The sequence below is a fragment of the Marmota marmota genome, unplaced genomic scaffold, assembly GCF_001458135.2.
Source record: "Marmota marmota marmota unplaced genomic scaffold, marMar, whole genome shotgun sequence".
Classification (NCBI taxonomy): domain Eukaryota; kingdom Metazoa; phylum Chordata; class Mammalia; order Rodentia; family Sciuridae; genus Marmota; species Marmota marmota.
This window is the reverse complement of record NW_025999944.1, coordinates 4,961,562-4,972,125: the sequence shown is the minus strand read 5'-3', so window position 1 is coordinate 4,972,125 and position 10,564 is coordinate 4,961,562. Positions and strand designations below refer to the sequence as shown.

Below are 10,564 nucleotides of genomic sequence, written 5' to 3'. Positions count from 1 at the left end.
GCCGCGCCTCCTCCCGACCCCTTACCTTTCCGTTCTTGGGGCTGCCGTTAAGGAACAGGGTCACCCGCCTCATCGCGCTGCCCCCGCCGGGTCCTGAGTGAGCCGCCACCCTCCCACCTGGCCCTCCGCCCACCTTTTTCTCCTCCCGCCCTTCCCCTCCCTCCACCCACTCGGGCTCTCCTCCCTTCGCCACCTTCCTTCTCTGGCGGACACACCACACACACGCACTCTCAGTCCCACACCCCAGGGTTGGCCGGTCCTCCTTCCCACCCCGCCCCTAGGCGCCTCTGCCTGCCAGCGGCCCTTCCCCCACCGCTCCGAGACCGACACTGAGCTTCGCCAATCAAATCGCGGCGCCGGCCAGCACTTAGCCAATCAGAGTCCTGCACTGGGTGGACTCTAACTAACCCACTCGGGGCGGAGGAAGGGAACAGAGGCTGAATGCTACTAGACGGAAAGGGATATTGGCCAATCAGAGCCTAAACTACAGCCGAACGGCTGCTCTACGCGTTATTGAGCAAGCGCACGCTCAATTCTAGTTGGCACTCATCTGCATACGGAGGCGGGGTTGGAGGAAGAAGGTGGAGTGCTAGAAGAGACCCGCGCACAAAACTCCTCCCACTCGCTCAACCCACAGCGGAAACGGCTGCAGTCAGGATTGGCTGATTGGGTAAAAGAGCCAGTCCGTCGTTCTGTCAGGATTGGTCTAATGATTCTTTTCGAAGTTTGCGGCATCCAATCGAAAGGTTGGGCCCGGAGCTAAACGGCTAAATGGTTACTCCGCGAGCTTCTCACAAAAAAATAGTGCCCGGGACTCAGGAAAGCAGTCAGTCAGCTGTATCGGGGGCGTGCCTGTAGCTAGTGGTGGCTACTCTCCGGTCCCAGGGGCCCTCACCTATGCCTGACGGCCAGAGAAAGGCCTAGGAGAGTTCGGGTGGCGCACGGCGTACAGATTCCGGAGGCTACGCCGGCATCGAGGGGGCGGGGCCGCAATTTGAATCTGGCGGCGGGCGGCTGTGGAGCGGTGGGCTGGCAGGGGACCTCTAGGTGCGGTGTGGGACGCGGGGCGCAGCGCGGTGGGCAGACGTGGCGAGCAGCCCCCTGAAGAGCTAGGGTCCACAGAGGTGTCGAGCAGCCCCCTGAAGAGCTAGGGTCCACAGAGGGAGACAGCCGCGACTCTGGTCCGCTGCGGTGCTCTCAGAGCAAACCCGGGCGCGGGGCGCTTCGAGGTGGGCGTGAGAGGTAGGCCCGCCTCAGGGCTCTGGCTTCGGGGTGGGTTGGCAGTGCTCCTTCTCCGGGGTGTCTCTCGGAATTGCTGGACTTAGCACTTCGCACGGGGACGCGGAAGGTGACCCACTTACGACTTGCCCTGGGTCACCCGGGGTGGTCTTTAGAATGAGTTTTCCGGGGTCCCTCCAGACCTGCTCACTTAGAATTTCGGGAAATGCACACAGCTGCCTCTTTATCGGGGATACACAGATGACTCACATATCCAGAAAGATTGAGGGGTCTGCTTTGTTTCAAGCTGAACAGCAGTAACTCCATTTCTTTCTCTCTCAACAGCTCTTTTTATGGCAGCTATATACAAAAAAAAAAAAAAATCAAAATATTTAGAATTACGGGTTAGCTCCCTCTCATAGGAAGTTGCCATACTTCCCAGTTGAAAGTGAATTGTGTATATCAGCGACATACTTACGTGTAATTGTAATTTGGAGCAAAAATGATCCAAGAAGAAAACATTACAGTATCTATTTTTGTGTAAGCAATTGCTTATGTACACATAGGAATGTCAGAGTGCAAGATGGTGCTAGCCCAGACACAAAGATTAAAATTATTGTGTGAAGATTGGTGGTGGTTTTAAGTGTTGTGCCATTATACCTCAAAAAAATCTATTCATGCTGATATAAATTGTATTGGCATTCAATCCTGAATAAGGATTTTAGTCTAGCCACATTAATTTTGGTGGTGGGTTATTTTTTGTTTCTTTAAATTTTGTCTTCTAGATGGATACTAATTCAAAAGACAAGGAGCCTTCTGAAATCAAAGAGTCTGCAATTAATAATGCTGGTATGTGGTGATCTGTTGCCTCTTCATGAAATTTAAGGTTTAGGTATTTATCTTGATAATGATGTTTATGCCCTACAACATCTTGTCCATTTCAGAAAATGCTGCTTTCATTTTGGGAACTGGAAAGCTTGTGATTCCTCAGAAGCATGCAGCAGGAATGACTCCTGATCTTTGCACACCAGATACTTTTAAATCATCTTTGAACTTTTCCACAGCAACCATAGAACAATTGGGAATTACACCTGAAAGCTCTGTTAAGAACTCTTCAGGTAAGAAAAGTTGTCATTCTATTGTACTGCTTTTCAGGTATAAAAATCACATTAGTATAATTAGTTTTGTTGTTTCTCTCCATCTTATTACAATAGGTGTCTAAGTTGATTGACTCTGCAAACTTGGTTATTCAGGTGATTTTTTTTTTTTTTGCCTTTTAAATTTTTTGTACTGAGGATTGAACCCAGGGACTCTGCAACTGAGCTACATCCCAGCTCTTTTTATTTTTTGAGACAGGGTCTCACAAAGATTGAGGCTGGCCTCGAAATCCTCTTGCTTCAGCCTCCTGGGTTTCTGGGATCATAGGCTTGCAGCATGGCCTGGGTGACTTCAGTGCACATGCCCAACTCATCTAGCATGGCAGATGGGGGCAATAAGGTCTTGGAGCACCCAGCTTGATGATGATCCTAAATCAGGTGTGTTCCATGCCCATCTTGGAAAACTGTGTGAATCACTTTTTGACCCAACAAGGGGGATCTAAGAGGGTGTATAATAGGAATAGTCGTTCATTAATGTTTATATATAGCAAAAATAAGTGGAAGTTGAGGATCAATTCAAAAAAATAACATCAATAGATTGGCATGTGCCTCTTTTAAAAATCACAAACAGAAAATTGACTTGGGCTGGTGTTCAAGCAGTAGAAATGAAATTCACCAGTGAAGTCTGACTTCGGTGGATAAGAAAGAAATATGGGAATAGAATTGGATTAGAGAATGACATTTAGAAATGGAGTATAGCAGGAGACTGGAGAGACCAATCGTTATCGCGCAGTATGAGACATGAATGAGACAAGGCTGAAGTGGCACTTGTTCTGTGTTCTTTTTTGTTTGTTTTTGTTGTTGTTCTGTGTTCATCACTCTTGGGTCTGGGGTTGTGGCTCAGTGGTAGAATGCTTGACTGGCACATGTGAGGCACTGGGTTCCATCCTTAGCACCACATAAAAGTAAATCAAATAAAGGTATTGTGTCTGTCTACAACTAAAAAATATTTTAAAAAAGAAAAAAGGAACATCACTCTTAGGACTGTAAAACGCTAGATCTGTTTTGTACTCAGGCAAAAGGGCAAAATTTAGGGTAGTGTGCTGAAGGTAAGTAGGTATCTCAGAAAAAAAAATTACCTTGAAAGATTAAGAGCAAAAGAGCATAGTAGTGGTCTCTACCCTCACAACCTGCTGCTGTTATCCACAGGGATGTATTCAAAGACTCCCAGTGGATTTCTGAAACTGAAGATAGAACTTAACCCTGTATGTGCTTGTTTTTTCCTTCCTGTACATGTGTATCAGTGGGAAAGTTTAACTTGTAAATTAGGTAGAGTAAAAGCTTAAGAACAACTAACTAATAACAGAAAAATTATAACTTTACTGTAGTAAGTCATATGAAGTTGTTCTGTTTCTCTAAACATCTTATTGTGCTTTTCATTTAAAGGAAGCACTTTGCAGCTTCTTTTTGGTATGTTTGAATTTCCAACATCACTACTCTAGAGCTTCAGGCCATGATTAAGTATAATAATGTTTACATGAACACAAATACTATCAGACCATTTAAATAGCCCATGTGGCTACTAAGTGACTTAATGTGTGGGTATGCTGGACATGCCTGACAAAGTTTGTTTCATATCCTAGATAGGTTGGAGTTGGAGAACTTGAGATTTCATCTGTTATACAATGCAATTTAAAATTTATGCATTGTTTATTTCTGGAATTTTCCATTTAATGTTTTCCAGCTGGGTGACCCTAGGTAACTGAAATCATGGGTAAAGGGGGACTGCTATTCAGGTGCTTAGGTAATCTTTCTGTCATTGTGGATAAAACTAATTCAAAAAAAGGAGGAGTTCTTAGTCAAAAGAAAGCCATTACCCACCTCTGTATGCAGGAAATATGGAACAAAAATAAAACTACTAGATGAAATGTGTTATTGTATCTTTCGACAACTTTCATAGATGCCTTCTATGTGCCAGGCACTATTTTAGGAGCATGGACTAAATGAGTGGACAAAACAAAGATTTCTACCCAATTGATGATGGTTAGAATTACCTTGCCAATAATTCTCTACTTAGTATTGTGTAACATGTCATGTTTTCTCTCTCAGGCTGGTACATCACCAGCTTTGGACATGATTACTAATGATTGCTGTGTTTTGTTCCAATTTATAAGAGAATTTCATTACAAAAAAGTCTCGTCGACGTTCTTCAATTGGCACCCGGGGCTCTCCTGAAACAAACCATCTGATTCGTTTCATTGCTCAGCGGAGGATTTTAAAGAATGCTAAGAGAACATCTTTGGCACAGGATTCTCCCTTTCAGGTATGGTTTTCTTGTACATTCTTTCATGAATTCTGCTAGGAAAATATTTTGGTTTATTATGAAATTTTGGATTTGTAGTGTGTTTTCTGTGTCTTGCAGAGAATTTGCAGTTAACATAAATGATAATGTTAAACATGGATAAGAGTTAGGTGGCCTTGGATTGAAATGGTTTTCTTTCCAGAGGAGCTTTCTATTTATTTTACTAACATTTTTCAGTTTGTCTATTTTTCTAGAATGAGATGAGGCACTGTTTTATTGTTTTCCAACTTTTTTCTTTCCTGCTTTAAAAATCTTTAAAAACATTTTTTTTGTTGTTGTCCTTTTTAGTTATACATGATGGTAGAATGTATTTTGACATTATATGTACTTATATAACTTCCCATTTTTTTTAATATTTATTTTTTAGTTTTAGGAGGACACAATATCTTTATTTCTCATTTACGTGGTGCTGAGGATCAAACTCAGTGCCTCATGCATGGGTAGGTGAGAACTCTACCACTGAGCCACAATCTTAGCCCCATATTACTTCCCATTCTTGTGGTTGAACATGATGTGGAGTTACATTGGTCCTGTATTCACGTATGAACATAAGAAAGTTATGTCCGATTCATTCTACTGTCTTTCCTGTTCCCACCCCCCTCCCTTCATTCCCCTTTGACTAATCCAATGACTTTCTATTCTTTTCCTACTTTCCCTCACCCCATTGTGTGTTAGCATCCACATATCAGAGAACATTCAACCTTTGGTTTGGGGGGACTGACTTATTTCACTTAGCATGATAGTCTCCAGTTCCATCCATTTACTAGCAAACCATAATTTTATTCTTCTTTATGGCTGAGTAATATTCCATTGTGTGTATACATATATATATATACATTTTCTTTATCCTTTAATTTGTTGAAGGGCACCTAGGTTGGTTCCACAGTTTAGCTATCGTGAGTTGAGAGCTGCTTTAAACATTGATGTGGCTGCATCACTGTAGTATACTGATTTTAAGTCCTTTGGGTATAAACCAAGGAGTGGGATAGCTGCATCAAATGCTGGCTTCATTTCAAGTTTTCTGAAGAATATCCATAGTGCAACCAATTTGCAGTCTCACCAGAGAAATGCAAATCAAAACTACTCTAAGATTTCATCTCACTCCAGTCAGAATGGCAATTATCAAGCACATAAGCAACAATACGTGTTGATGAGGATGTGTGGAAAAGGTATGCCCATGCAAGATTTTTTAACAGTATGCCCCAGTCATTTGGAAAGTATTGATTCACTATATTATCTTCCAAATACTGATGCATTCTATTAGGCAATAGTAAAATACTTCATAAATATTCCTACTGATCCATTGAAGTATCTCAGAAAGTTGTCAGGCTTAATAGTAGTGGATACATGGTTTCTAAAATTCTAATTTATTCTTACAAATGCAAATTTTCTCATTGGTAAGAATTATTTGTTTGAGGCAGATTCGTAAATGGATGGAGCTGGAGAGTATTCATGCTAAACAAAGTAAGCTAATCCCCCAAACCCAAATGTTTTCTCTGATATGAGGATGCTAATTCACAAGGGAGAGGGGGCTAGGGAAGAATAGAGTTACTTTGGATTAGGCTGAAGGAAAGGGAGGGGGCAGGGGGGGTAAGAAGAATAGTAGAAAGAATTGGACATTATTACCCTGTGTGCATATATACTACACGGCCGGTGTGATTGTACATGCACAACCAGAAGAATGAGAAGTTATACTCCATTTACATATGGTGTTTTAAAGTGCATTCTACTGCCATGTGTAACTAATTAGAACAAAAAAAAATTTTTTTAAACTTGCATGGTTAAAAGATAACCTCTATACTGCAAAGTAGATTGGATTTTAACATAACAGAATATGAAACATTAATTGATAGAATTTTGTGTGTGACGTTGTGATTAACTTTTAACAAACCTTATGAGTTTTATTGAGTAAAGAAGATTGACAATTCTGAAAAGGCTGTTAAAATACTTCTAATAGATGTAACCAACATACATAGCTCAGAGTACTTGATAATTTTTAAGAGTAGGAAACCGTGTTGAGGTCTGCTGTTACAGTAGATACAAGCATGGAGTCTAAAGCTTTATTGCTTGGGTTTTATCTTTGCTTTGTTAGTAATTAGTTGTGACTTTTGACAAATTACTTAAATTCTCTGTTCCCAAGTTTAAATCAGGTGATAATAATAGCAAGGACTTTCTGAGGATTAATAAATAAATGTGATGTACTTATAGCATTTCCTAGAATATGCATGGAATGGTTTGATTTTGCTATAGTTATTACTACTGAAAATAACTATAGCAAAACAGTTGGTATAGTATAGTGCTTCACCTACCTAACCTAATGCTTTCCCCTTTCTCCCTCCAGTGCCATCAGGTACAATTTTTGTTTAAATTAGGGTTTGGTATGCATTACTTAAATGTACATATTTTCCAGAAACTGTTCTGTACAATGCAGTGGTTTTCTTTCTTGCACAACTTTTGTTTTTCCAGAGTTAATAAGTACTTTTTTTTTCTTTTAATCTACTACATATCTCATTTCCTTACTTGACAAAAACTGTGAACCTTAGGAGTCTGTCAGTCTTCTTTTCTTCTTGGAGTCTTGCCCTTTTCGTCCTGTCTGGCTTGGTTGCCATCTAGGCTTGCTGGGCAGACACCATTCTGTAGCTTCTTATACCATCCCTAGTAATTACCTTTTCCACTTCCATTTGGATCCCATTTCCTTGGTCTCCTTTTTCTTAATTTACTACCTCATTTTTCTGGAATTGCCACATATTTGATAGATTTATTCTACTAACACATTACATTGTTTTTCTTGGTACAGGAATCTAGGTTGAAATATTTTCCATCAAAAATTTGAAAGCATTACTCCATTGTATTTTGGCTTACAGAGTTGAATAGCTCTGATCATTCATTTATTCAACAAATATTTTGATGGCTGACTTTTCATGTTTCTTTTTATGATGGAATATCTTTTGTTGTGGATTGTTTTATTGAGGTTTTCTTCCTTGCCTTTCAAGATGTCTTTTTCATCAGGTTCCTTTTATTTTGCGGGCTGTATTTTAGATTGTCTTATTCTCAGCACTTTAAATGTCTGTTAATCTTCAGATGTTTGTATTTAAGACTCAGGCACTTTGAAAAACTGCTTGGGAATTCAAGGTGCACAGACAGGGCTTGCTAACTAGTGAATTTCTATGTAAGACAAACAGGGCCACTTTTTCCCTGGGGAAACAAATGTAATCTATGAATCTTTTCTCTGGCTGATCTGCTTTCCTGAGAAGAATTCCTGGTGGTATAAACCTGAGTCCTAGAGCTCTAAAAGTTAATGTGGGAATATCACTATTCATTGAAGAGCCTTGGTCAGCTCTGTTTTCAGTATAGGCCTCTTCTTTGTCTCCTTCTCTTTGATTTGAGAATCATCTCTACACTGATGAGTCTGAAATGTCTGTCTTCAGCCCCAAAGTCCTGGATAACAGCGGCCCACTATTCAGTTGCTCCCTTGTGGGTTTTTTTGGGGGGCGGGGGGATCGGAGGTGTTACCAGGGATTGAACTTGGGGGCACTTGACCACTGAGCCATATTCCCAGCCCTAGCTTTTGTATTTTATTTAGAGACAGGGTCTCACTGAGTTGTTTAGCTCCTCGATTTTTCCTGAAGCTGCCTTTGAACTCAGCAACCTGTCTCAGCCTCCTGAGCTGCTGGGATTAAAGGCATGCACCACTGCGCCTGGTGCTCCCTTGGGGTTTTTGTTGTTGTCATTGTCGTTGTGCACAATACCTTTATTTGATTTATTTATTGTTTTATGTGGTGCTGAGGATCAAACCCAGGCCTAGAACATTCTAGGCAAACGCTCTACTGCTGAACCACTACCCCAGCCAAGCTCCCTTGGGTTTTGAAAAACATTTCCAGCATAACCTAGCCAAAACCCAGCTGTTGATACCCACCCTCCAGCAGATCCTCTAGTCCACTCTCCCATTTCAGGGAAAGCCATCATCATCTAGTTGCTCAGGCCTCAGGCCTTTTAATCTTTCTTGATTCCTGTCTTCCTTAGTCCCATCTCCAAGTTATCACTACTTTTTGGCTGCATTTCAAAAGCCTACCTATAATTCTTCACATCCTCACAGCTATAACTCTGCTTTAGTGACTCTAGCCAGTGTCACCAACTGCTTCCTCCTACCTGGTCTCCTTTTTCCTTTTTCCCTTATCTATCTATCATTACACAGATCAAAGAGATATATTTAAAGTATAAATGAGATCCTTGACTCTGCTCCTTAAAACTTTGCCATGGCTTTCTGTTATGCCTTGATTTAAATCCTGAAGGCTTCTGGTCCCTCTTGATCTGAGCCCTACAAGCCCTTCTCTTGTTTGCTTCCAGTCAGTGGGCTTTCATTTTGCCCCATCCTATTTCCACCAAGAGCTTCTGCTCACTTCTCCTAATTCTTGCAGAACACCTTTTTCCCCTGCACCACTTTCCCATTATTGTGGTTTCATCTCAGGTGTTTAGCACTTTAGTGACTTGGCCATATTCATATTTTATATTTTCCAAAATCTCTTGTCCTCAAACTTACTTTAATATGTTTTCAGAATTTCACTCTGGAATGTAATTCCTCCCACATCTTAAGCTCCTAGAACAGGTTGTGGTTCACAGAAAGGAATGTTGGCTGACTGACATGATTGAGAAGACAAAAGTGGCAAAAAGCTGTACGTTTTGACTGTTTCATTTACTTAGTACATGAACCTTGTTCTCTTCCTCCAGCAGGAAAACAACATTGCAAGTAGGAAAACTTATAGTTTGTATTAAGCTGCATTTCAAAGTGCTCCAAGTTGCTAGAACATTACATCAACCCTATCATGTTCAAATATGAGTACACACAAAGCACATTAAAAGCAATTCATATGCCATTGAGATAATCTTGTCCCATCACTCCTAGAGACAAGTGACCTACAGACTTTTTGAATAATATGTGTTCTTTATGTCATAAAGGTTTACATCATCAAGTGTATTTGAATTTAAAATGTTCTGCTTTTATGTAATAGACTTGCTTTATGAATGTACTAGGGATAGAATCAAATGTATGAACAGATCATCCAACATGACTTGAAGATTTTAACTGTTTATTTCCCTCCATATGATATCTTAAGGGAAGGTAATATCTTTCTTTTACTTTTGCATTTTGATGTGAATTTTTGAATTGCTACAAGCTCCTATCAGTGGAAATGTGTTAGTCCAAGTAATAAAGGAAGGAAAAACAAAACACCAAAAATCCTGCAGAGAGAACTTACCACTAACTTACTATTGATATTGACAGAACTCTTAAATTTTATATCACCTGTCATGTGGCACTTCTGTACCTGCTAGTGTAAATTCATTTTATTAGTATTTGCTTGGCGCCCTGTCAGAAGGGTTTCCAGAGAGCTCCTGGGCATGCCCCATCTAGGTTTGTATGTTAAGTGAGTGTCTGGCTTTCGTTCCTAAGTTCCATAAGATCAGGAAAAGGTAGCCAGGGAGAGCTCTTTGGCTCTATGAGGAGGGATGTCAGGAGCCAGTGTGGAACTTCTGTGCTTATTCTGACTTCCCCTGGCAGGGGACTTTTGCAGACTGAGGATGAGTATAGAGACCAGCTTGGATTGAAGGTGTGCTGAGATGAAACATGTGACAAGGCATCACACAGATGACTTGCAGTTTTAGCACAACTTTTGATGAAATTTCCAAATAAGCAGGACCCTCCAGCCCCTTCTTCCTTGCCCCATCTCTGGGATTCAGTATGGTGTTTTTCTGTTGTTTTGTTTTTGTATTGGATACCAAGGTGTGAAAGAAAGCACTTAAGGGCCTTGGAATCCTTTAAAGAGTTGTTAATCCCATATAACTGGGAATGCATTTTATCTGGACTCCTTTCTAAAGCATTTCCACCTAT

At 40.8% G+C, this 10,564-nt stretch overlaps 2 protein-coding genes across 6 annotated transcripts in view; one reads left to right on the top strand and one right to left on the bottom strand.

Moving 5' to 3' along the window:
* The window catches only part of Kctd9 (potassium channel tetramerization domain containing 9), a 28,146-nt gene extending 27,835 nt beyond the window's left edge, over window positions 1-311 (bottom strand). The window contains exon 1 of one of the 4 annotated variants that reach the window (XM_048801566.1): window positions 26-311. In XM_048801566.1, the coding sequence (XP_048657523.1) occupies window positions 26-73 (48 nt within the window). In that variant the 5' untranslated portion in view covers window positions 74-311. The remainder of the gene's footprint in view (window positions 1-25) is intronic. The other 3 variants (XM_015499466.2, XM_015499467.2, XM_048801567.1) reach the window with 3 other exon arrangements.
* Window positions 312-796: 485 nt separating this feature from the next.
* Window positions 797-10,564, top strand: part of Cdca2 (cell division cycle associated 2) — a 51,865-nt gene continuing 42,097 nt past the window's right edge. The window contains exons 1-4 of one of the 2 annotated variants that reach the window (XM_048801563.1): window positions 797-1,229; window positions 2,004-2,067; window positions 2,163-2,336; window positions 4,490-4,638. In XM_048801563.1, the coding sequence (XP_048657520.1) occupies window positions 2,004-2,067; window positions 2,163-2,336; window positions 4,490-4,638 (387 nt within the window). In that variant the 5' untranslated portion in view covers window positions 797-1,229. Of the gene's footprint in view, window positions 1,243-2,003; window positions 2,068-2,162; window positions 2,337-4,489; window positions 4,639-10,564 lie in introns of both variants that reach the window. The other variant, XM_048801562.1, reaches the window with a different exon arrangement.